A 26,684-nucleotide genomic window follows, 5' to 3' on the forward strand; every position below is an offset into this window, starting at 1 on the left:
GCTCTAGGCAGTTTTATAGCTTCGCTGATATATGAGCACTGAGACTCAGTGCCCCAATTTAATAGGCAATGACCTAGACACAAAGGAATAAACAGGCATTCCTCAATTAAATTGCCAAACAGAAAAGAGTTGTAAATACCCTCTCATAAAATTCTCCAGAGAGCTTGGGAAGAATAGCAGGAAAAGCAGGAACTTATTTCAGCAGCAAGATCACCTGCCGAGTGGGGAGTCAGAATAGAAGATGGCAACCTCCCTGCCCAACAAAATTCTGGTTGATAAATATGTATTTTTAAAAGTAGTTTGATATGCTGCTGCTTCCCCAACCATAATCACTCCCTGAAAATTAAGGTAAGAAGATCTCAGTTGCTTCATATCACTGGAGCACCTGAGGATCATGTGAAGCACCTCAGGATTGTGTTCATTTGGGCAAAGGTATCAATAGGTACCATTTTGCCATAGGTCAAGGATCTCAGGACAGCACCAGCAGCCTTACCACATCAACCCCCACTTCTGCACTGACCCAGTCAAGCCACCAGGTCAGACCTAGAGAAAACAAAGCAATAAAATAGGGCCCTTGCACTGAGAAAGCTTAAAACTGAAGCTTGGAGGTGCACAAGTGGTATCAGGATGTGCTTACAAATATACAGAGCATGACTGAGAATGGGATTGGAAGCTTGGGATTTATGGATAATTTGGGTCAAAGTTTCTACCTGCTTCTCTTTTACTTCCCAGAATAAAAAGGAATCCGACCTAAACACACTGTATCCTGTCCTCCAAGAAAAAGGCTTCCCGCTCTCAGGGGTAAGTTCAGCTGCCAAGCAGCCTCCTCTAGTCTCCCGATGCCAGACTTTATTACATGCAGCCTGTCTTGACAAACTGTCTTGTTATAACGGGAAGTCAGAACCAAAGGGAAGTGAATGTTCTTGCTGAAGCCTCCGATGTGCAATAGCTCTCTGCTGAGAGTCAGAAAGGAAAAAACAGTCAAAGCCACGTACTGGGGAAGCAGGCCAGTGAAGGAAGGCCACAGCCCTGTAGTCAGAAAGAGCAGAGCTGCATGATGAGCACCCTGAGGACACCAACTTGGACACAGCACTGGCCTTACACATAGTAGGAATTCAGTAAATCTTTACAACATGAATTAGAAATGTATCAAAGAACATATACTCTAAACTCTCAGTTTTAAAATCTAAAGCTGACAGGAAAGTAGATTCAACAGCCAGCACAAGTATAGATGGATGGATGGATGGAAGGAAGTTAGGAAGGAAGGAAAAGAAAGAAAGAAAAGAAAGAAAAGAAAGAAAGAAAGAAAGAAAGAAAAAAGACCAAAGTGGTGGCAACAGGTTAGAAAACAGGTGAAAGGAAATCAGGAAGGGTTTCAAAGCATGGCTTCTCACACTTTAATGTGTATACAAATCACCTGGGACCGTGTTAAAATTCAGACTCTAATACAGTAGGTTTGGGGTGGGATTGAGAATCTGCAATTCTAACAAGCTTCCAAGTGATGTTGCTGCTGGCACATGACCCACACTTTGAGCAGCAAGGTCTTAGGAAGTGAGTCATTCTTCAATTTAAGGCAGTGGTTCTCAACCCTAGCTGCCCATTAGAACTGCCTAGTGGGGCTTTTGACACCTCAGACCAACTGGGGTGGGACCCAAAGATGGTATTTTTAAAATCTCCCCAAGTGTTTGTAACAGACAAGTTTGAAAACCCTGATTTAAGGAGATAAAAGAGAATAGTGTGGCAAACAAATATGAGGTTGATGCAAGGATTCAGGGAATCCTGAATAAAATCTAGCAGTAGGAAAAAGAGGAAGGAGTAGGGAAAATAAACAGGGACCATAGTAGAATGCAAGGAGAGCCAAGAGGTGTGCAGCATGTAGCTAGAAGACCATTCTAAAGAGAACAAATAGAATGTGGCATTTGACCGTTCAATGAAAACCTCACTAAAAGATTCTGTGGGTAGCAGTGCGTTTGGCTGACACAAACGACATGCAACATTACCAGGGAACCACGTACATAAAGATTGCAGTGACTAGAAGCTAGGAGATCAGCCCAAAAACAGGTATAAAAGCCAACCCACAATCTTGATAAAAGATTTGGTGGTAACAGCTAAAAGTGGATTCAGCGACACAGTAGGAGACAAGGTGGTGGGGTGGGGGGTGGTGTGTGTGTGTGTGTGTGCTTTAGTTAGGTTCATGGGAACATGAGCTGAGAAACAGCACCCTGGATCTCACCAGTCCTCTGCTTCAATGGTGGCACCAAAAGACATCTGCATGGAAGGCCATGATAACTGTAATAGTTGTGGAAGCATCCAGGTTATTTAATAAATTAAATAAATTATTTAATAGCTTTAACATCCATTAATTTATTAAAGCCTTTAAAAACTGTTTTGCCCTGAATGGCGTGGCTCGGTTGGGTGTTGTCCCACAGAGAGAAAGGTCATGGGTTTGATTCCCAGTCAGGGCAGGTGCCTTGAACTAGGTCGCCTGTTCACTCCTTGGTGTACCCAGCAATGAGAGGCAACCAATCGAAGTTTCTCTCTTATGTTTCTCTCCCCCTTTTTCTCCCTCCCTTCCTCTCTCTCTAAAGATAAATAAATTTTTTAAAAAATGTTTTGAAGCCTGGCTGGTGTAGCTCAGTGGATTGAGCACGGGCAGCAAACCAAAGGATCACTGGTTCGATTCCCAGTCAGGGCACACGCCTGGGTTGCAGGCCAGGTCCCCAGTGGGGGACGTGTGAGAGGCAACCACACATTGATGTTTCTCTCCCACTCTTTCTCCTTCCCTTCTACTCTCTCTAAAAATAAATGAAATCTTTAAAAAAATGTTTTGAGGCCCTGGCTGGCATAGCTCAGTGGATTGAGCGCGGGCTGCAAACCAAAGTGTTGCAAGTTCGATTCCCAGTCAGGGTACATGCCTGGGTTGCAGACCATGACCCCCAGCAACCGCACACTGATGTTTCTCTCTCTCTTTCTCCCTCCCTTCCCTCTCTGAAAAAATAAATAAATAAATAAAACCTTAAAAAAAATGTTTTGAAGCTGTATAACTTAAATAATGGATCCATGTTTATAATCTTATATAAATTCTTAGTTTCTTTTTATTCTATATCACCAATATTAAAGGAGCTCATCCAAATTGAGATTAGGTGAATAAATCTGTTTTCATTACTTCTACTTTTCAATGCTTTACAGACTTCGATTATATATATGCTTAGGCTGCCTTTCCTGACTAAAGAGTTCTAGGCTTTCTAGACTATTTAAATACAAAAAGTGACCCTGACCCCTTAAAAATTTTGTCTTCTCTTGGACCTTTCCTAACTCAACTATCTTCTGAGCTATGGGGAATACAATGACACATCGCACAAGTTTTTCTTGTGGGCAACATTGCACATTCTGTTCTGTTTCTAATGAATCATGGAGGTACCTGGGTGAGGCTTTCCTAGGACTATAATAATTCCAAGATCCCTTTATTAAATGGTAACTGACAGGTACTGGACTGCAAGTCAGGCTATGTGGAGTCTAGACCAGCTGTCACTACATACTGCCATACCTAGGGCAAATCATTCGTAAGTCTCAGGTTCCCCGGGTGCAGACTGGTGATAACAGATGCCTACCTACCCTGGAACCCTCAAAGTTGCAAAAGTTGAATGAGATACATCTAAGTTTTGATCTATCTCATTGCACTTACCCCATTATTTTAGGAAGACTGAAAAGAATTGCCCTTTAGATTATCCTTGATATTTTGAACTTGTAGACAGGAAAGTATCAAACTGATTGATGAATAATTTGGGAAGTGGAAAACATCTGGATAAGATTAGAGTTTATATCTGTTACAGAGAATCTGAGGTGCCAAATAAAATGCCATACTCAATTTAAGGTGGCTGGGAATTTTGTTTTTATAGTATGCAGATAAAAAAGAATGTTAAGCTTAAGATTACATAGAAAACTTGGGTCTAGAACGTTATAAGAAGGTCAAGAGCAGAAAGATAAATTAAGACTTAGATGTATACGTGTTTAGAGAAGTCTTTAGTAAGAGTTGATTGTACAAGGTAGTGGTGTAGGGCAGTAAGAACTATTGAAGGAAATGATGATGTATCTTAAAATGGCAATAGAAAGCAAGGCTAGAGAGGGTCCTCAGTGGCAGTTCTGTGATTACCAAAATCCAGGAGTTCTCAAGTAAGAAATATACTGAGGCCTAAGTCATGACCTTGGCCAGGTGAGGTGAAGAGGGATATGACTATACACCTTGGCGAGAGATGAAGATAGAGGAAAAATTAGAAGCTGTCTTAGAAGGATCAGTACAAAAGAAATCTAGAGAGAAGAAAGAGATAGTGCATTTAAAAACAGGAATAAGAAGAGAAGTAAAGGTACAGGTGGTAATAAGGTGGATGAGGTAACACATGGCTAATGGACGAAACTAGGTAGAGAAACAGCAGCGGACAGTCACCAGCAGGAGATGAAGACCAGGGTGGTAGGGTACCCTGTAGCAGTGAGCTGCAAGTGTGATCTGTGGGCTGCTGCCAGACCACAGCCTATGGTGTACCAGTCCTCAACCAGGTATGTACAGAAATGGAGAGGAAGTCTGGAAAAACCTTTACAGCAATTAGGCAGAGTGACTTTGTGTCTACTGAATTCAATAATAAAAACTGTGGACTTGTATTTTTTTGTATGTCTCTAGTTAATTTTTCCATATTTTCAGTTTTTGTGTTTAAAAAAAGAAAAGGTCCATGACAGCTTGGACATTAGAAGAACAAAACTTGGTATTTCATCACTGACAGAGAAGCACTGTTCTAGAGGTGTGATTCCTGCACACATAACAACTTTGGACCAGACTTCTGTTTATTAAGAAGCCTGAAGTCTAGTTGAGGAAGTTTCTAAGAAAAGATTTTATCACCACCATTATCACTGTTAGTCTTAAATGTACATCTTCATAAATGCAAAAAACAGGAGTAGCTTAAGTGTCCCAACAGTAGCAAAAGTAGTTATTTAATTAAATTATGGTATATTCACTCAACTATGTATTCTTGTAAATTATAATTATAAAGATGGTACATCAACATAGAAAAATGTACATGACAACTTAAGTGAAAAAATAAGTTAGAAAAGTGAACAAATACCATGACAACACTTAAAGTATGTACACATATGGCTAAAGGCTGCAGGAACATATGCAAAAATCAATCAATGTGTTACGGTGATCATCTTTTGAACAGCTCTGGGTGTTTCAGCAGTATCTGCAGCCATGTGCACCCCTTAATGAATGGGAAAGTGGATGTAAACTGTTGTCTACACCTTCTCACCAGGGGAATGGAGGGATCACAATCAGGGCAGCTAGCTCCCAGTTAAGTAATCACATTATTAAACCAAACTCCAATTCCAACTTCTTCTGTATGGAAGAGGTTGCTGAATATCTGTTTGACTCTTGCTAATAATTCAGGAAGTATTTATTGCACTGTTCTTAAGAGCATGGGTAGGGAAGGGGTTGCAAAACAGTAAGACACAGCTCTTGCCCTGGCTGGTATGGCTCATTGGTTGAAGTTCATCCTGTAAACTGAAAGGTCTTAGGTTCAATTCCCGGTCAGTGCACGTGCCTAGGTTTCGGGTTTGGTCCCCAGTCAGGGAGCATACAAGAAGCAACAGATCAATGTTTCCTTTTCACATCAATGTTTTTCTCCCTCCCTTCTCCTCTAAAATCAATGGGCATGTCCTCAGATGAAGATTAAAAAAAAAAAAGACACAACTCCTGCTCTCAAGATGCTTATAATCTTTTGGGGTGAAACTTACAAATATGCAACAATTAGAGGGTAATTACTAAGCAACCTATAAACTGGTGTGCAAATTACATCCATGACTAAAGAAATAGGGAATAATCAAAATGGCTTCAGTCAATATATCAGCAAATTGTAGGGGGTAAATCACACTAGATCCTTTAAAAAAGGTAATAGTCATGGTCTGGCAAAGAGGAAGAAGGATGAACTGAAGAATGTTGAAGAATGTGGAAAGATGAGACTGGGAAGTTAAAAGCAAGGTTACTTGGTGATAAACCCTGGATGCTAGGCTAAACATAGATTTTATATGATAGGCAATAAAGAAGGACTATAAGGAGTAAGTAATTTAAATAGAGAAATGAAATAATAAAGTATATATTTTACTTCAGAAATAATAAAGTATATATTTATTTATCCAGAAAAAAAGACACACTTGGGATAGAGAAGACCAATTCTCACACACAAGTATACTTCCATAACATTAAAAAATGTCTTAATTTTAAGGCTTTCTAACTGCAGTCTGCTGTACCTCCTTGTAATGAATAGGACAGCCCAACCCCATAGGTCTCTTTAAAAACAAATGGTCAGGACTTCCAAGCCAAGATGGAGGCATAGGTAGACACACTGTGCCTCTTTGCACAACCAAAAGAAGGACAACAATTTAAAAACAAAAAACAAACAGAACTGCCAGAAAATCAAACTGTATGGAAATTTGACAGCCAGCAGTTAAAGAAAAAACAGTCATCTAGACCAGAAGGAGGGGTGGAGACTGGCAGCTGGGAGAAGAGGACTCATGGCAAGGTGGTAGCTTGGGACCCGGTAAGGCAGCAGATTGTAGACTGGACGGTCCCACATTTTCGTGCAGATAAACTAGGAGGAACAACTGGGGAGCAAGACAGACCGCACAATCCAGAGTTTCAGTTCAGAGAAATAAAGCCTCAAAACCTCTGATTGAAATCAACCTGTGGGGGCTGAGGTGGCAGCTGAAGACACTCCCAGCCTTACAGGAGAGTTCATTGGAGAGAGCCACAGGGTCCTAGAACATACACAAACCCACCCACTGGGAATCAGCACAAGAAGGGCTCAATTTGATTGTGGGAAGCGAAGCAAGGGACTGAAAACCAGCAGAGAGTGGAGTAAACAGCACTGTTCCCTCTCAGACCCCTCCCCCACATACAGCACCACAACCCGGCACCATGAGTTGCTCCACCCTGGTGAACACCTAAGGCTCCACCCCTTACTACATAACAGGTGTTCTGAGACCAAAAAAAAAAAAAGGCCCAAACAAAAGAACAGATCAAAGCTCCAGAAAAAATACAACTAAGAGATGAAGAGATAGCCAACCTATCAGATGCACAGTTCAAAACTGTGTAATCAGGATGTTCACAGAATTGGTTGAATTTGGTCGCAAATTAGATGAAAAAATGAAGGCTACGCTAAGTGAAATAAAGGAAGATGCACAGGGAACCAATAGTGATGGGAAAGAAACTGGGACTCAAATCAATAGAGTAGACCAGAAGGAAGAAAGAGACATATAATCAGAAAAGAATGAAGAAACAAGAATTCAAAAAAATGAGGACAGGCTTAGGAACCTCCAGGTCATCTTTAAACATTCCAACATCCGAATCATTGGGGTACCAGAAGAAGAGGAAGAGCAAGAAATTGGAAACATTTGAACAAATAATAAAGGAGAACTTCCCCATGCTGGCAAAGGAAATAGATTTCCAGGAAGTCCAGGAAGCTTAGAGAGTCCCAAAGATGTTGAACCCAATGAAGCATATACCAAGATACATCATAATTACATTAGCCAAGATTAAAGATAAGGAGAGAATCTTAAAAGCATCAAGAGAAAAGGAGACAGTAACCTACAAAGGAGTGCCCATAAGACTGTCAGCTGATTTCTCAAAAGAAACCTTGTAGGCAAGAAGGGGCTGGAAAGAAGTATTCCAAGTCATGAGAGGCAAGGACCTACATCCAAGATTGCTCTGTCCAGCAAAGCTTTCATTTAGAATGGAAAGGCAGATAAAGTGCATCTCAGATAAGGTCAAGTTAAAGGAGTTCATCATCACCAAGCCCTTATTTTATGAAATGTTAAAGGGACTTGTCTAAGAAAAAGAAGATAAAAAATATGAACAGTAAAATGACAACTCATAGTTATTAACAACCAAACCTAAAAAAACAAAAACAAAAACAAACTAAGCAAACAACTAGAACAGGAACAGAACCACAGAAATGGAGATCACATGGAGGGTTATCAGCGAGGGAGTGGGAGGGGGAGAAAAGGAGAAAAGGTACAGAAAATAAGTAGCATAAATGGTAGGTAGAAAATAGACAGGCGGAAGTTAAGAATAGTATAGGAACTACAGAAGCCAAAGAACTTTTATGTATGACCCATGGACATGAACTAAAGCGGGGGAATGTGGGTGGGAGGGGAGTGTGCAGGGCGGAGGGGAATAAAGGAGGGAAAATGGGACAACAGTAATAGCATAATCAAGAAAATATATTTAAAACAAAAAAAAACCCACAAATGGTCAGCACGAGCACCGTTCCATCTAAACTCTGTCCTGGTATGGTGCATCCATAGCTCTCATGCAGCAATGTTGGCTGTCTACAGTTGGCTATCTTTGAGCATAAGGAAAGGAAGGAGTGCCAAGAAACCATCAGGAACATGTATCTGAAGAAAACTGGTAGAGGAATCAGTGGTTAGAAGACAGAACCACTTTAGAAGAATTCTTGTGGAACGCAGGCCCCCAGGGACCCTTGTAGGAGAGGAAACCTCACTTCTGATGGCTCCTGTAGATTGCCTGCCATATGGTAAGGCAGCAGCTGGTAAGTTACAAGAGTTCTCCAGTCCAATGAATGAACAGAAGGAAAAGTTTATTTCCTACATGTGTCCCAAGGGAAAGGCAGTACTGGGGAGTTGTGGGAGTTAGGTTTAAAAAGCATGACAGTCTCAAATCCTTGATAGCCTCTGCTTATCAGCACCTCCCGCACTAATGAAATCTCTCTTGTTGGGGCCCAAATCTAATTGAAAGAACATGAGTACAGAGAAAAAGAATTTTATTCTTTATTATAAAATGTTTTCCTTCCTCCCACTCCACAAACCAAGTAATCTCTAGTTGCAACTTTAACACTGATGGTCTGACTTTGCAGGGAAATCAAACACAGAAGACTGGTTGGCCACTGACACAATGGGCTGGGTCCTGCTTATGTTCTTGCTTTAGCAGTGGCTGAGGAACACAAAATTCTGTCAAGGAAGCAAGGTGAACTCCTAAAGGACAGTGAGCTTTGTCTGCTGTCAGGCCATAACAGGCTACTTACATGGTTTCTGTCTTGGGACAGCAGCAGTATCCTAAGGCTTTTCATGCTTGAGCTTCTATCCAAAATGTCAATTGCTTTATCAAGATCATCCTGGTTCTTCAGCAGGATGGAGAGCTGTGACACAGGGCACAGAAAAAGGAAATCATATAAAAGTCTTTAGTTTGTGAAAATAAGCAAAATAAACAAAAAAATAAAAATAAGTTTGGAAGAAAATAATCCCATTGGGTACTATGGGATCTTAAAAGATCTAACTGTACCATAGAGATGTTTTCTTTTTTTTAAGTGTACAATTCAATAATTTTTAGTAAATTTACCGAGTTGTGCAATCATCACCACAATTCAACTTTAAAAGGGTTCCATTGCTCCAAAAAGGTCTCTGGTGTTATTTATAGTCCCCCCCTTCCCACCTCTAGCCCCAGGAAACCACTAATCTACTTTCTATCTCTACAGATTTATCTTTTCTGGACATTTCATATAAATGGAATCATAATATTCATACATTTTCAATTGAGTTCATGTACAGTCTTTTGTATCTAGCTTCTTTCATTTACTTATGTTTTTGAGTTCATCCATGCTGAAGTATCAATACTTTGTTTTGAGATATTTTCTAAGAGCTTGCTTTCTGAAAATACCCTTTACTCCAAAGAATCAAATCCCAAACAGTTATAGTGTCCATATTTCTTTTCAAATTAAGCAGCAGAATCATGTTTAACCTTAACAGAACAAGAAGAAAAGGTACAGGTGGGGAGGGGGGCAGGCAGAGAATGGAAACTGTTACTGAAATAAGGACACAAATTTAGACCACACAGTAGGGTTTGAAAGGGTAAATTTTATGAATTACATCTCAATAAAGTTTTTATTACAAATATACAAACATAAATAAAATAAAATTAATAGACTTTTCCTTTGTGATTCTCAAGTCCTGACAGGACAGGGTTTAGAGGGCAAAAAAAAGGGGGTTGCTGAGAGATTTTAAATTAAAAAATGTAAATTAGTCAACTCTTGGTCACTGATACTAGTAGAGTATAAAAAAATATGCACGATCTAAAATAATTAATAACAATTATTTATATTTAGCTTCAGAATTAATACCTGTATAAACATTTGAATAAAGGAATGCCTAACATCCTGGGCAAAGACTCAGTTGGCAAGAGTTTAAAATGGATTTTGGAACATCTGGAATTCTTAATGGAAATATTAATGGAAGAAGAAACTAGTACTAAATCATCCAGAAAAATCTTTACTAACTAAAGAACACCTTCTTCAATGCCAATTAGCTGGATGATGTTAGGCCCACTTCCTTATGCAAACCACTGAAGCTGGAGCTACAGTTTTTAAAAGTTCTGTGTATTTGACATTAATATCTTTGGGGTGCTTATATTCTGTATTTAAAATGTGTTCGTTTACATACATTGAAATACTTACATCTGTATTATTTATTATTAGAGTTAGTGGTTAATTTTCCAGTTTTGCTATATTTCTAAAATTTATCCAAAAAACAAAAGATCAAATGGTCTTATTTTTGTTAGCTATTTGGCAGTACACCCAACTATAGTTGTACATTTTGTATGAAGGCATTAGGGAGTTTTTTGCCAACAAATCTCAGTCCCTACAGATTTAAGCCCCAGACTATGGAGGAAATTCTTAACTCTTCAACCAATAAAATAAAACTACGCAGGAACAAGCTGACTCTCAAAGAGCCATGATGTTGCCCAGCTTTCTTGTCTAGTCCCCCCAACTCAGTTCCCTCTAGATCAGCAATTTGCAACTGGTGTGCCACAATTTTTAAAACATGCAGTAATTGATTATTTAGTCAGGAGCACTGAACTCTTTTTCTTTAGATTGTCAAAAAGACAACAACCACCACAACAAGAGCTGTCTGGAGTGAATGAATCAAAATTATATCTATTTTTTGTCAGATCAGCAAAAAATATATTTTTTGGTATGCTGCAAAATTTTAGTAATTAGTTTATGTGTGCCATGAGATGAAAAAAATTGAAAATCACTGCTCTAGATACATGCTTTTTACTAGGCACAAACACATTGCCTTTCAGACTACTGCAAAGCACCAGCCTAAGTAGAATGCATCCTCTAGTACCTTTCTTGGCACTGAGAAAGTAGCCAAGTAAATGAATTCAAAAGAATTCCTTCCTGGGTGATATTCAGAATATGCTTAAATAAGGACTGTTGGGGCAGGGAGTGTGAAGAAGGAGGAGGAAGAGTCAAAGAAATCACCGAAACAGGTACTAACTTTTGAAACAAGCCAACAATCAGGGGTTAAACTCTGAGAGAAGAATCCAGCATTTATGACCATCAATAGAGGTTCTCTACCCACCAGTTTTCCCCACCTCCTCAGTCCCTGATGAACCCCTGCTTCTTGTTAAGTCTGTGCTGGAAAGAAAAAGATAAACTACAAAATGTAAAGGAGACAATAGCCCTAGCCCTAATACCATACCTGATTGCACCATGGAGTATTAGAGCTACTGGCACTGAGAGAGCAGGGAAATGGAAATAGCTATGTAATCTTCCATGTAGTAAAAACAAAATTAAAAAAACTCCAGACATTCCAGAGTTACTAGAATTAAGAAATAAAGCTCCAGAAAGTGAAAACATATGATGACATTAGAGAAACAAACCAGGAAATCCTCAGGCAGAGAGAAAAAAGGTAGGCAGCTGACCTTACACCATTCATCTCCTTTCTTACCTCATTGTTCATGTAATGGAGATCAAGAGGCTGCCCAAATACTGTTGTCACCTTGTGCTCCACATCCTCGTATCTCACAGGCCGACTGAATGCTATAATTCTGAAAAGGAATAGGACACACAGTTAATTGCGTATTTTAACGTAGGGTTTAGAAAGCTATGGCTTCTGAGTGACTATCTTCCTTTTCTTTTCAATATAGGACACAATGTGTGTTTCTCTTTATTATTTCTTTTTCTTCTCTTATCTATCCGTATCTTTTCACTCTTCCTCTGAGTATCTCTCAGGTTTGCCAATAGTACCCACAAGCACTGCTTAGTCCCAACCACTGCTCTACCACTTCAGCTTGGATCTTTCTGTCAATGACAGCTCAGTCATAGCAGGACCCCTAGGTTTAAAAACTATGTTCCAAACATTCCTTTTAGGAAGAAAACCTGGAGATTCAAGCAGCAGTCCTAAAACCATGGTCTTAACTCCTAAGTGATTCAACTTTAGAACTTGAAATATCTTTTCCAGCTATGACTTGATAGCTCAGTTGGTTAGAACATCATTATCCCAATATGCCAAGGCATACAAGAAGCAACCAATGAATGCATAAATAAGTGGAACAACACACCAATGTTTCTCTCTCTCAAAATCAATAAATAAAATGTAAAAAAAGAGGATTTTTCCATGTTCAGTTTTTTAAAAGATTTTATTTATTTATTTTTCAGATGGGGGAAGGGAGGGAGAAAGAGAGGAAGAGAAACGTCGATGTACTAAAGAAACATTGATTGGTTCCCTCTCGAACACCCTCTACTGGGGACCTGGCACGCAACCCAGGCATGTGCCCTGACTGGGAATTGAACTGGCAACCCTTTGATACACAGCCCACGCTCAATCCACTGAGCTATACCAGCCAGGGCTCCATGTTTATTTTTGAGATGCCATAGGAATCTCAATACTGATTACTCTCAGAATCAAGATTTCCTACTACAGAGTCTCAGGAATCCCCCTTTAGTTGGTTATATGCCTGATCAGTTTTCTTAACCAGTGACACATGTGGGCATATAAGTAGTGTTGATAATGATGCTTTTCTAGAAAGATTCATTAGGCTGGTTCAAAGAACCATTTCTATAAATGGAGGGTAGAATAAGAACCCTGTGAATATACTAAAACCACTGAATTGTACAGTTTGTTGAAACTGTACAAGTGTTAACATGATTAGTCATTAACTATCACAGCAACTGAGGACTCTACACAGGTGGTGCAGGGAAGCCAAATACGGTTGTCACCTTGTGCTCCACATCCTCGCATCTCACAGTGGGGCCCTGACTGGTGTGGCTTCAGTGGGTTGGGAGTCGTCCCACAAACCGAAGGGCCGCAGGTAGCAATTCCTGGTCAGGGCACATGCCTGGGTTTCAGGCCAGGTCCTTGGTTGGGGAGGTGTGAAAGGCAACCAATAGATGTTTCTCTCCCTTCTCTTTCTCCCTCCATTCCCCTCTCCCCCAAAATAAATAAATAAAACCTTAAAAAAAATAAAAGTGGGGAAAGATGAAATACGATTGGAAAAATGTTGATAATGTTGAAGTATGGAGGTTCAGAATAATTTTCTCTTTAATTCTGTGTGTGTTTAAAATTTTCATTTTCAGTGGATTGAGCGCGGGCTGGGAACCAAAGTGTCCTAGGTTCGATTCCCAGCCAGGGTACATTCCTGGGTTGCAGGCCAGAACCCCCAGCAACCGCACATTGATGTTTCTCTCTCTCTCTCTCCCTCCCTCCCTCTCTCTCTCTCTCTCTCTCTCTCTCTCTCTCTCTCTCTCTCTCTCTCTCTCTCTCTCTCTCTCTCTCCCCTCCCTTCCATCTCTAAAAATAAATAAATAAAATCTTTAAAAAAAAATTTTCATTAAAATGTTTTAGGTTGAACTATATGATATTGCTGATAGTCCTAAAATGGCAATTTCATATGGGTTCAACATAATACCCTGAAATTTAAATAATTAAAAATAAGCAAAGAGATAAGTAGAAGAGAATATCAGATAGAAATTCATATATATACTTTTTACATAATATATATGAAAATATAAGATTTAAAAAATTAATATTAGGGAAGGAATTTGTATGATGTAAAATACAGAAGACAAAAAGGAAGAGAGATTTGACAACAAAAATTTAAACTTCTGTTGACAAAATAAACCATCAACAAAGTTAAAAAAATCAAACTTGGAGAAAATTTTTGCAAAATTAATAGGAAACGGATAGACAAGCCATTAAAAAACAGGCAAGGAATATGAAATAATTTAAAGAAGAGTTATGAATGGCTAATAAACACATGAAAAGAAGCTTAATGTGATGGGGGAAAAGAATGTTAAAACTTCCTTTATCTCTTAGTATATCTAGGCTAGATGAAATCTAACTAATGTGTGTGGATTAACAGCACTCAGCCATGGAGCCTCTACAGTTCGTGCCTTCCTCCATGCGGAGAAGTAGTAGTATGTGGTCCTTTCACATCTTCCCTGCTCCCCCAGAGCAGGAAGAGGTATGACCAGAGGAAGAAGCAATAAGCCACAGGAAAGAGGAATCCATGTCACTGGATTTTAATGAAATCTGACCAAATAATTTCTTTAATGTTGGAAATTATATTGCTGAATATATTAGTCTGTAGCCACCAGAAAATCCAACCATACTGTAATCCTTATATTTTTTTTCCCTTAAATCATCTGTCCTGAGCAATGATACTGTTGGGTGTTATCTAGGTAAGGGTTATCTAGATATGAATGTTTTCTGGAGCCTTTGAAAGAATGACTCTGTAAATTCTTAATCACAAATCATACCCCTTTCATCAGGACCTCAGCAGCAGTTCAAAAGCGGCCAGCCTTTTTGAATAAAATACCAAAAGACCACTCAGGTGCCCATAGCACATTATTATTAAAAAAGGATTGGGCTCAGATATAAATTCTCCTACATTTGGCAATGAGCCATTCAAAGTCCCCAGAAGCAGCCCAAAAGCCTGGTCAACATCAGACACCAGGACTTCCAGAAGGACTTTCACACCAGAAGTGTGAAAGGCTTCCAGATTTGGTAAAATATAAACTGCTGCCATCACGGTAAGTAACAAACATTTTTAGGCCAGGGCTTCAAAGAGCTGTCTGACACCCGTGACAACCACCCCTACCAGTGTCCAGACATGAAGGTTTTCAAAGAGAAGGAGATCCTAGTCTACAGTCCTCTTCTGCCTTCTTGGGGGTTAAGAGGGAGAAGGATCAGCAGTCTGGGCCCCAACCTTCCAAAGTAGAAGGAAAGTCAGCTCACCAGAATGGCTACTTGGCATAGATGAATAGGAAAAGTTACTACTTTCTTTTTTTCTATGAATTTTAACTCTATAAGGCCTTACAATATTTAGATAGATATTACCCATATCCCCTGTAAAAAGTAAAGAAAGCCCACAATAACATTCGCTACAAAATTCTAACACATGAAATACAGGAAACCAGAGCTGTCTGGCACAGAGCAGCTTGAACTTGGCTTCCCTGTGCCACCTTTATAAAGTCCTCAGTTCCACACGTAGTACACAAACAGTAAAATGCCATGGCTCCTGAAAACAGCTCCATGAAAAGAGAATGCAGTTTTCAAAACCTTGATACTACTGCTCTGCTGCTCAGGGCTTCAAAAGGCCATTCCTGCCTGACCACCTTAAATATTTGTGGTTTTGATCTGGCAGCTTCTCTGAAACTAAACACATACACTTTCTCAGTATAAGTCTGCTCACTGTAACTGCATTCCACTTTGGGAACAGGAATTCAGGAGAGTGTAACTGCATAATTAAGCTCCAACACAATTGACCTTTTGATTTCATAAATACTTCTGAAAACTGTGCTGCTACAAGTTTGGCCACCCCTCCAAAACCCAGTCAGGTTAGAAGTGTGAAAGGCTGCAATAATGAAGTGACAATTTAACTTCCCTGCTACTGGCAGGACACAAGAGAAACAGCTAGGACAGAGTTCAGAAGACCTTCCTCCTTCCAGACCTGGAAGAGCCCTAGAACCCACATGGTAGCAGCAGGACTGTGGCTCTATAGACCACTCTTCACATGTTTCCACAAGGCAGCCTCTGACAACCTTGTGGGCTTGAGGGTGTATCTTTTTAAGGGAGAGCAACAGCAACAGACATCCTCTGGAGTTAGCTTCAAAGTAACTGAAAGCTGCCAGCAACACAGAACTATCAGTACTAAGAATATCTGGAGATACTAGGTCCTCTGGTGGGACTTGTAAAGTAGGGGGACCTTATCCTTATGAGGATTCTCTTCACCTCTTCAAATGTTGAGAGCAAAGAAAAACAGAGGGCATTAATGGGAGAAAGGCAAAAAGTGGGAAACAGATATAAAAGGCACACTTATGCACCTAAGTGTCACATGCATGCACAGACCAGGTCCCAAATATCCCATAACTAGACTTCTCTACAGTTTTTAGAAGTTTTTCCTTGAATATCTTGAGAAATTGAGCAGAGTCACATTTTTCTCCACTAAGAACATCTATCTTGGCTTCAAAAAAAACAAACTAAATACTGACAGTGGAGAAAAGGACATCAGGGTTTTGTAATATTACTTTCACTTCCCTAACAAGTTAAAATACAGAATATAGACTGAAAAACTCCTTCTGTGTTCTCAAATGACCTGAAATGTTTCACATCTGAGGGACTTGATGAAGCTTCCCATGACCTAGGGACATGATAAAGAAACTTCCGATTCACCAATCTGGCCTCTGATGTAGACAAAGTCAAGGCCATTCTACCAGGGATGGGAATGGCACATCAGAAGAGAATCCTGAACTCCCTTTAATGCCCACTGGTGGTACAGTGTCAGTGTGTTTGAAAGCCATGACTCTGAGTAGGGCTGGAGTTCTGACTTCTTCCCCTAGCAAATTGGCAGAGCTCACAGTAGCAGAATAAGAGCAGAAGAGTAAAACATCAGCAGTTGAAATGGATTCCATATAGACCAGAAACAAGGTTCAACTGGTAGGCCAAGCCAAGGGTGAAACTTCTCCTTTATACCCAATCAACTCTACTGCCCAGCCAGTGACCCCAGAGGAATCATTCCTGGGACACAACCACTGATCAGAAGGCAGACTTACCTCCTCTCCCCGTTGTGCTCAAACTTGATTCTGACATCACTCTGCCAAAGAAATAATAGACAAAGTTAGTGGGTTCTCTGGCATGTGGTACTCCCAGGTAAGCCATAGGCAGTCCTTTAGCAACATTAAGCAAACATCCCTGATGTCCTGTTCCAGCTTCTCTTCCCCACAGGCACTCCTTTCCAGAAAGTTGTAGGCTTCCAGTTCTAACCTCAGGAGCAACAAAGCTCTTGGGACAAGATCCCTAGGTGGTTGCCCCAGCTCTGTTGCTATGCTCTGGATTCTATCGCTCCATATAACCTCCTGGCTAGGATATCATTCTTTCTTGGCCAATGTGACTAAACAGAAAAATAAATCTCAGTACTGATACTTCCTAGCAATTAGACCACAAGCAAGTTACTTAACCTCTTATAAGTCTTAGTTCTTCCATCTGCAGAGTGGGGCTAAACACTCTAATTTGCAGAGTTGCTATGAGAACTAAGTAAAATAATCTGAGTAAAATACTTGATACATAATAGACATGAAATAAATAGCTGTTGCTGCTACTATTAATTTCTGTGATCCTCTTAAGGCTATGACCAGTGAGGGTAAAATGGGACTGTGGATAAATTACCTTATAACTGACCCTGGCTTTATCCTAAATCACCATCATGGGTAGCCTATAAGCTTCGGGAGGACGGGGATCATGTCTATCTTGTTTCTGTACCCTGGTGACAATCAAAGTGAATGGTATATAATATTTGTTTATGCTTAATATTTGTTAAATGGATTAACTGGAGAACAGAGCTGAGTGTAAATATCAGAAATAAAAGGAAGCAGAAGTGTTAGAATGTTAAGAAACAAATCAAAGAGGAAGAAATATTGTAAAGGGCAAACAACTTGTGAAAGCTAAAAGTGACAGGAAAACAGATATGACAAAAGAAAAAAACAGGTATAGAGGAAAAAGAAAAGTAAGACTGTCAGGAAATCAACAAATAATACAGATGGAGAAGAAAAAGAATTCATAATCAGTGAATGAAAATCATATTGAGAAAGATACATTCATAAACTGTGGATTAGAAGAAAGGAGAGGGTTTCAGAGTATTTGAAGATAAGGAACACAGAGCAGACAGAAAAGAAAGAGTTTGAAAGGCAGAATGGGTGCATAAGGACTTCCTCTTCCCAAGAGACTGGGACCTAGAATTCTCTTCCAGTCCACTGAACTGGACCTGTGGTTCTAATTTACACTCTAAAAATTATTGAAGATCCAAAAGAGCTTTTGTTTATGTAAATTTATTTCTAATATTTGCCATATTAGAAATTAAAACTGGGAAATTTTAAATTTATTCACTTAAAAATAATTAATACCATTATACATTAAGATAAATAGATTTTTAACTAAAAAGAAAAAAAAAACTATACGGCCCTGGCTGGTGTGGTTCAGTGAATTAAGTGCCAGCCTGAGAACCTAAAGGTTGCCAGTTCGATTCCCAGTCAGGGCACATATCTGGGTTGCAGGCCAGGACCCAATGGGAGGGTGCGAAGGCAACCTTCTCTCACACGTCGATGTTTCTCTCCTTCTTTTTCCCTTCCTTCCTGTCTCTCTAAAAAATAAACAAAATCTAAAAATTTTTTTAATTAAAAATTACATATTTTTAAAGTTTAGTGAAAGAATACAAATCTTTTTAATGTATGGCTTAATAGAAGGCAGATGGATTCTCACATCAGCTTCTGCTTTCAATATGTTAGATATTACTATTCTAACTCATTAGAATAGTTACAATTCTCTAACTCATTACTTTAAAGACAAAGAAACTGAGAGTCAGAGAGCATGATGGCCCTGAAAAGGTCACCTACTAAACACTGGAGACCAAAGCTTCCCTGAAAAACAGGTCTGTGATGTGACAATGCTTCAAAATATAGCCCTGAAAGAGCCCTCTTACCCTTTAATATAACATATGAACCACTTTATCCATGAATAACGTATGACAATAGTTAACATTTATTGAGCGTATACTACGTAATGAGACATGTTCTAAGCATATGACATATATCAATTAAACTAATCCTCACAACAGGTGCTCTTAATATCCCTATTTTACAGAAGAAGTGAGTTACAGTAAGGTTAAATAAGTTCCCTTAAGGTCACGGTGCTTGTAAAAGAAGAATCAGAATATGAACTGTGGAAACCTAGCTCTTAACTACCATAATGTACTATAAGTTAAGCATTGCACAGGCAAAAGAGGTTTATTTTACTCACAGGTGCAGGGCTTCATTTGGAGCACTGAAAAAAGGAGGTTATCAAAGGATCTTTTGTGATATTATTTTTGGAACTCATGGAGGAGATGCAAAGCTCCTCATATCTAGGGTAATAATGGAGTCAGAGCTAGGACATTGGTACCAATCATGCAACAAGCTATGGGGCACAGGGGACAAGTATGGAGAGGGCTGTGGCTAAGGTTGTGAGTGGATGGAGATGGACGAGGTAGATGGGAAAGGCAGCGTCTGCATTCTAGGTGAGGATGTGTGTGAAACAGAAAGGTGGGGAGGTGCTATTGTAGAGTAAGTTATCATATAGATTCAAGGTTTACATCAATGACAGCAGTTTTTTCAGTCATCTTTTTCTCCTTCCCCTGAAAGGCTAAGCTGTTATCAAGGCAAGGGCCTTCCAAACCACAGTGCCTGAGACATGCTGCCACACTCTGACATGCCATCTCCCGCTTCCCACTATCTCTAGTTCCACAACTGGCTCTGGAGCAGCCCAAGTGCTCACCACAGTTTGAAATCCTGTCTGTCCCTGCAGGTAGGTTACCATATCCTTTCACTTCCTCCTGCTCACAGTCCAGGACAGCTTGGTGTTACTCTCTTATTATCATTATTATTTTTATTAATAGATGCTATTTTTAGATCAGTTTTAGATTTACAGAAAACTTGAACAGAGAGTACCCATACATGCCCCCCGTGGTTTCTCCTATTATTAACATGTTATATTAACATGGGACATTTGGTTTTGTTATAACTAGTTAACCAATATTGATGCATTGACTGAAGTCCATAGGTTATCCAGATGTCCTTAGGGTTTTTTTAACTGTTGATTTTTATCTAACTTTTTATAGCACTAATAAATGTGTAACAATAGCTTTCATTTTTAAATTGGGACATTATATTTAGATGCACCTACAAATGAATCCCCTTAGGCCCTGGCTGGAGCATTGTCCCACCCACAAAAAGGTTGTGTCTTATTCCTAGTCAGGCACATACCTAGGGTTGAGGATTTGATCCCTGGTCAGGGTGCTTAGGGGTGGCAACCGATCAATATTTCTCTCTCCCTCTCTCTATAACCCGCCTTGGGTGAGGATTTAAAAAAATGTATATATTTTATGTAATAAAAATATATACAGGGTCCAGCACAAATAAGACCTTTTTATTACAAAGTCTTTTACTACAAAATCACAAGCATGTAATTTTGTAACATAATAATATCACACTCAAGCATACCACATGGCATTTTACATGAAATGTTCAAATTAAAACTGTAAAGTATTACACCCATATTATTACCCTACCAACCACTCAAGCAAGTGTTACTTCTGCCAGACCCTGTATATATTTTATTATATAATTCCATTTATATTACATTTTCAGAATTGGCAAATTTATAGAAAAAGTAGATCAGTGGATGTTGGTGCCTAAGAGGAGGGGGAATGAGAAATTACACACACACACACACACACACACACACACACACACATTTTTAAAGGAATTCCCTCAGTCCCTTAGTGGGTCCAAAGGAACTAAATTTATTCATGATGGGCCAAAATCTAAGCACTAATCTATTAGTCAGAAATTAGTGCATTTAGTTGGAAAGGGAATTAAACTTTTGCCCCAAACCACAAATCACTTCTACTCAAAGACTAACCAAGCCTGTGATAAGTAAGTAGTGCAAGCAAAGAAGCCTAGTACTCTGATCCCTTCTCTGATGTGGTGACAGCCTTTCAGATCAGGATGCAGGCCCTTGACCAGTTTCCATGTACCACAGAGTGTGCCCAAATCGCCAAATTCCTAAATCGGAGTTTCCCATCAGGCTGACAAGAATGTTCAGATAAAGTTAACTTAATTCCTTCCTGCCAACCATTTTCCTTGCCTCTCTGGCATTTCAAAATGTCCAAGTCCTCTTTCATGACTTCTATCTTCCCTGCCCCTGTGACTCTATCCCAGCCCAGGGAACCTACCAGCCAGTCTAACCACTTCCGTTTCTTTGCTGGTTCCTCTTCCTCACGCCCTCTCCCACGCCTCCCCCGACATGTGACCTGTCCTCGATGTCTGGACTTTTGGCCTCTGGATTTCTTCCCCTCTCCTCACATCTTCTGCTCACTAGGAATAAAAAATCAGGTAACCTCTAAATAAAAGATTCCCAAATCTCTATGCTCAGCCCCAATCTCTTAAACAAAACTTCATCTGTCTTGCCCTGGCTGGTATAGCTCAGGGGATTGAATGCCAAAGGGTCACTGGTTCAATTCCCGGTGATGGCACATGCCTGGGTTGCAGGCCGGGTACCAGATTGTGAGCATGTGGGAGGCAACTGGTTGATGTATCTCTCACACAATGATGTTTCTCTGCCTCTCCCACCCTTCCCATCTCTCTAAACATAAATAAAATCTAAAAAACAAACAAACAAAAAACTTCATCTGTCTATCATATATCTGAGGCAGATATGTTTTTGTTAAGGATGCAGCGCTATGAGTTAAACTGTCTGATTTCAAACCCTGTCTATTCAACCTCTTGAACTTGTTACTAACCTCTGACTCAGTTCCCTCATCTCTAAAGTGAGAATAGTGATAGCATCTATCTCATGGAGTTATCAAAATAATTAAATGAAATAATTGATAAAGGTATGAGAACAGTACCTAATAAATCATAACTGCTCAATAAATAATAATAATATAGATCCATTACCATTTAGCCAGAACCACTGGGGCCAAACGTGTTTTGGAATGCACTTTTGGATTTAGAGAGGTAGTATAGTACATGTTCCATGTATATGTGACACCCACCCCTAGCAGGACAGTGTCTGGGACAGCACTCCCATGGCAAGGGGCAGAATGCTCACAGGTATCTCATGCACTCCACTCCTCTGCATTGCTTAGCCTCTCTCTCTTTTTTTAAATCCTCACCCAAGGACATTTTTTTCATTGCTTTTAGAGAGACAGGAAGGGAGAGAGAGATCCGTCCATGCAAGACAGAAGCATTAATTGGTGGCCTCCCATATGTACCCAGACCAGGGGATGAAACCCATAACCTAGGTATGTGCCCTGACTGGGAATCAAACCCACAGCCTTTCTGCTACAGGATGACACTTCAACCAACCGAGCCACACCAGCCAGGGCGCTTAGCCTCTCTTGAAATTAGTTTTTGGTTTTGTGACTATTTCTGACCAAAAGCTGGGAAGAGAATTGAGTTTCTAGACTCTCTTCCTTGGCAGCCACATGATCCAGATCAATGGGGCCAACCTCAATCAGGGTCCCTAAGTGACTGTGGGGAATCCTTTCCTCCCCTTCTCTGTACTGGATATACTGTGTTATGTCACTAAGATTTAGGGTTCATCTGTTAACACAGCACAGCTAGTTTTTGTAATGAAAAGTATGAAGTCACAATAAATGGAATAAAGACTACAAACAGCCCTGTGTTCATTCAGTCCAGATTTTATTGCCAAATGAGTTTGCCACAATTACAAAAAAAATAGCCTTTCGGTTGCAGTACTCTTTGGATTTCAGAACTGCAGATACAGGACTATGGACCTGCATACATTATGTGCACATGCATGCACACACACACGCACACACACACAGTCTAAATTTTTCACTGTAATATCAAACTTAACCTAGCTGTATGTGTCTACATCAATTACCATCCCAAACTAGTCTCCCTTCTTAGTGTTGCTATTTCTAACCTTGGTACCAATGCTCTCTTAGCTATAGGCTCAAACCTCTGAGTTCTGCTTGATTTTTTCCCCTCCTCACAGACAGGCAGCAAGTTCCAATTCTCCCTTCAAAGGCCTCTGGTATAAGACTCTGTTATCCATTCTCTCCTTCATCACTCTCATCGAGCCCCCTTTTCTCTCACTCCTGGATTCCAAAAGCAACTCTGTACTTCTTGGCAATCCCCTTCTAACATAGTTTGCATTCCTCTACAATTTCAATCATCTTAACCACAGCTTTCAACATGCCCCTTCCTTATTCAAAAAGTAAACAGTGATCCCCATGACCTTATGGAATAAAGTCTAAATTCTCAGCTATCACTCAAATCTCTCTGGAATTTAAGCTCATTCAGTTTACCTAACCATCTTACATTGCTTGTTCTCAACAGGAACCCCTTCTCCACACAAATCAATATCCACAATATTTCCTTAAAAAAAAAAAAAGATTTTACTTCTTTATTTTTAGAGAGAGGGGAAGGGAGGGAGAAAGAGAGGGAGAGAAACATCAGTGTGTGGTTGCCTGTTGAGTGCCCCCTACCGGGAACCTGGCCCGCAACCCAGGCATGTGACTGGAAATTAACTGGCGACCCTTTGGTTTGCAGGCCAGCACTCAATCCACTGTGCCACACCAGCCAGGGCATATTTCCTGAAATACGCCACATTCATTCCTTCCCCTAGGCCTTTAATCATTCAGTTTCCTAACTTGAAATGACTCCTCTTCCTTTCCACCTAACTAAACTTTTACAGCCTACTTCAGTTATCACCTCTTCTAGAAATGACTCCCTAACTCCTTGGCCCAAGTTCACCTTCCACTTTCCTGGCTTCCTGTAGCACTTACTCTCTGTACCATATATTTAGGCATAGTCATATTCTACTTTAGTTTCTTTTTTTCTTGAATTTCTCATTTCCCAATCAGACTGCATACTTCCTAGGGTACAGTGAACAGAACTTATATTTCTTTTGTATATCTAAGAAACTTTGCTATAGGTACATGTTGAACTGAGTGGAGAGATGCCACAGCTGCTGAGAAAAAAGTTTCAGAACAAAAACTCATGTCTAGATAGGTTCAAATACCCTATCTGCCTACTAGAGACAATCTGGTGAGAGGAAGAGTGACGGCCACACCCAGGAGAACAGTATAGGTAGGCCTCCAAGATGAGCTACATATTTGGGAACTCAGCAGGGGCAATAAGAGTAACCAATAGAGACACTAAACTTATGCAAAAACGACCTTCTTAAAGTCTGAACTCAGCTATTGAACATGTAACCACAGGGGTTCCCAAGAATATAAAAAAATCAAACAGAGTTTGTGAAACAAAGGTTTGTCAACTAATTTGACCTGGCAAAGGCCTCAGCTAGCCATCAGGCCTAGTACCCTCTCTCTGATTCTGTAATGTTCTCTCTCCCTATATTTGCTACATCCTTTCGATGGCTCCTACTTCTTTAGCACTGGAGTCCTTATTCTGCCAAAGATAATAAATAAATGAGAAGAAAAAAGGTACCAAAAATAACTTTATTTATAAGTGTGGCTCATAAAAGTCCTAAGATATCAATGGTAGACATTATAAAGCAGCTTCTTACAAAATAGAATACGAGGCTTGTGTATTGCTCCATGTTTTATTTCCAAACTAGCTAGCCTATCTTATCAAGAACCCTCGAAAGACAAAGGAAGTCCTGAAGAGCCAGGTCTATAATAAAAGGCAATCTATTAAATCACTGACACTGCTGTGGGAACAATTCCTAAAATTCTCTAGAACTGAGAGCCAAGAGACCTGCCCTGCTTTGTCTGTTATAAAGAAAGCAACTTTCCCATTCTGCCGCACTGACTGGTGAACGTCTGGAAAGTCAGACCAAGACCCTGGGCTCTGTTCAAGCCTCTACTTACCACTCTGGAAGATCTGAGGGAAACAAGAATCCGTGAAAGTAAGAATTCTATTTCTTCCTCCACTGGGAATTTCAGAAATGAGGATAGCTTCAGAAGTTTGCAAAGGGCCATAAGACAGTAATGACAATCTAATAAAGGGAGACAACCTTAACCTTTTCAGTTCCATGACAGTATGCATAACTCTGGTCAGAAGCTTTCACTAGAGTTCATACTCACTATGCCAGAACATAACAGATGTGATGTAATCACTACCACTTTATATTTGAACATTTGTTTTACAATGTAAAATACTCTACTGTCTGTCCATGACCTTAAAACAGCTTTAAGAGGTAGACACAGTGGGTCTTATAATCTCTGTATTTCAGTTGGAAATACTGAGGTTTATAAAGGCTACCAGACTTATAATAAAATTACTGTGACCAGGAGTCAGTCAGAAGATCCGAGTTTGCTTCCTGGCTCTACTCAATAATGTTATGTAATAATCACTTTGTAAACTTTAAAGTATTATACACAAGCTTATTGTTGTTACTGTTATTAACTGTTGTGGAAAGTCCTCTGTTAATTGTAAAAAACCTATGTTAATGGCTTCTGACCAATAATCTTTTCACTAAGCTAAGCTGTCAACCTGACAGAGAAATAGCTAGCACCTGTTGATTATAAAGCACTGTGAGTGGCCAACTGCTAAAGGGATGTTGCACATCACCACCTGCAAAACAATCCACAGGCCCCAGCACACTTAGGACGTGCAATACGTCTAAGAATGTCCAGCCAGCTCTAACCAAGCCGTAGGCTCTCAGGGACCTAATGCACAGGAGGGAGAATACAAAGAACACAGATCATACTCCCTAGCAAATAGTTTATAGCTGAGCACCTTATTGCCTATTTACTTCCATAGCTACTCAGATGCTTTGTTGTTCTCTAAACATTCTCTTTTTCAACCAGTTACTTAGCTTATATACTTAGGAAAGAGGATGTCTGAAGTCCTGCCAAACAGAGACATTAAATTAAGTTTTGTAGTTCTTCCAGGACTCAGCCCCCAAACAATTCTGTCAATGGACCCATAGCTCCTCTGGCTTTCCTTGCTATACCAAGCTTGAACCCAATGGAGCTGTGCCAATCTCAGCCCTACCTTGTGGCGAACACTGCCATTTTCACAATGAAGTGCTATTTGCCCGGGCCAGCACCATCTCTCCCCTGAATAAACAATCTTTCTTGCTGGCCAAAGTACTTGGTTACTTTTAACCGGGACTCCGCAATTTGAATATTTAGTCCAATCTGACATCTCTTAGCCATTTAAACTAGGTTTTGATCTTTTATCCCTCACTTTTAAGCATGGATCTTCTGGCAGAAGATGTGGTAATGGAGAAAAACTTTAATTCTACCCCAGGACCAAATGCCAAAAACAAGAATAATAATAAATGTGAATTCACTCTGTAAACTGTAAAGTCCTATGTTAACATATTTTAATGTCTCCAGGCTTTCAGGTTGGTTCTTTTTTCTTTTCTCTTTTAAAGATTTTATTTGTTTTCAGAGAGAGGAGAAGGAAGGATTTTCAGACAGAAGGGAAGGAAGGAGAAAGAGAAGGTGGAGAATGCAACCCAGGCACGGGCCCTGACCAGGGATCTGAACTGGCAACTTTCGGTTAGCATGTCAGCACTCAATCCACTGAGCCACACGAGCCAGGACAGGCTGGGTCTTTTCATTACAATAAGTTGTGAACACCTCTCTCCCTAAAGGTTCCTCCTCACCCCCATCTCACCCTGTCCTTCCTAGAAATACATTCACTGAGACTTCCTCCTTCTTTCTGCTTTCAGGATTTTGGTGAAGAATACTTTTCCTGGTCAGAAGCTGAACATCTGCTACACTTCCCAGAAGAAAACCATTCTACAACCTTGACTTTATAAGGGAAAAAAACTATCATTGCCCCTTTATTCAATGTTAGCATAAC

The 26,684-nt window shown here is 39.9% G+C and overlaps 1 protein-coding gene across 5 annotated transcripts in view; it reads right to left on the reverse strand.

Moving 5' to 3' along the window:
- MAP3K3 (mitogen-activated protein kinase kinase kinase 3) overlaps positions 1-26,684 on the reverse strand; it is a 61,287-nt gene that overhangs the window by 22,411 nt on the left and 12,192 nt on the right. For all 5 annotated transcript variants that reach the window (XM_045836006.1, XM_045836005.1, XM_045836009.1 and 2 more), the window contains 3 exons: positions 16,896-16,936; positions 11,791-11,890; positions 9,087-9,200 (listed from right to left, as the gene is read on the reverse strand). In XM_045836006.1, the coding sequence (XP_045691962.1) occupies positions 9,087-9,200; positions 11,791-11,890; positions 16,896-16,936 (255 nt within the window). The remainder of the gene's footprint in view (positions 1-9,086; positions 9,201-11,790; positions 11,891-16,895; positions 16,937-26,684) is intronic.

Source organism: Phyllostomus hastatus, unplaced genomic scaffold (genome assembly GCF_019186645.2).
Source record: "Phyllostomus hastatus isolate PE091 unplaced genomic scaffold, TTU_PhHast_1.1 phas_contig_210, whole genome shotgun sequence".
In the NCBI taxonomy this organism is placed as follows: domain Eukaryota; kingdom Metazoa; phylum Chordata; class Mammalia; order Chiroptera; family Phyllostomidae; genus Phyllostomus; species Phyllostomus hastatus.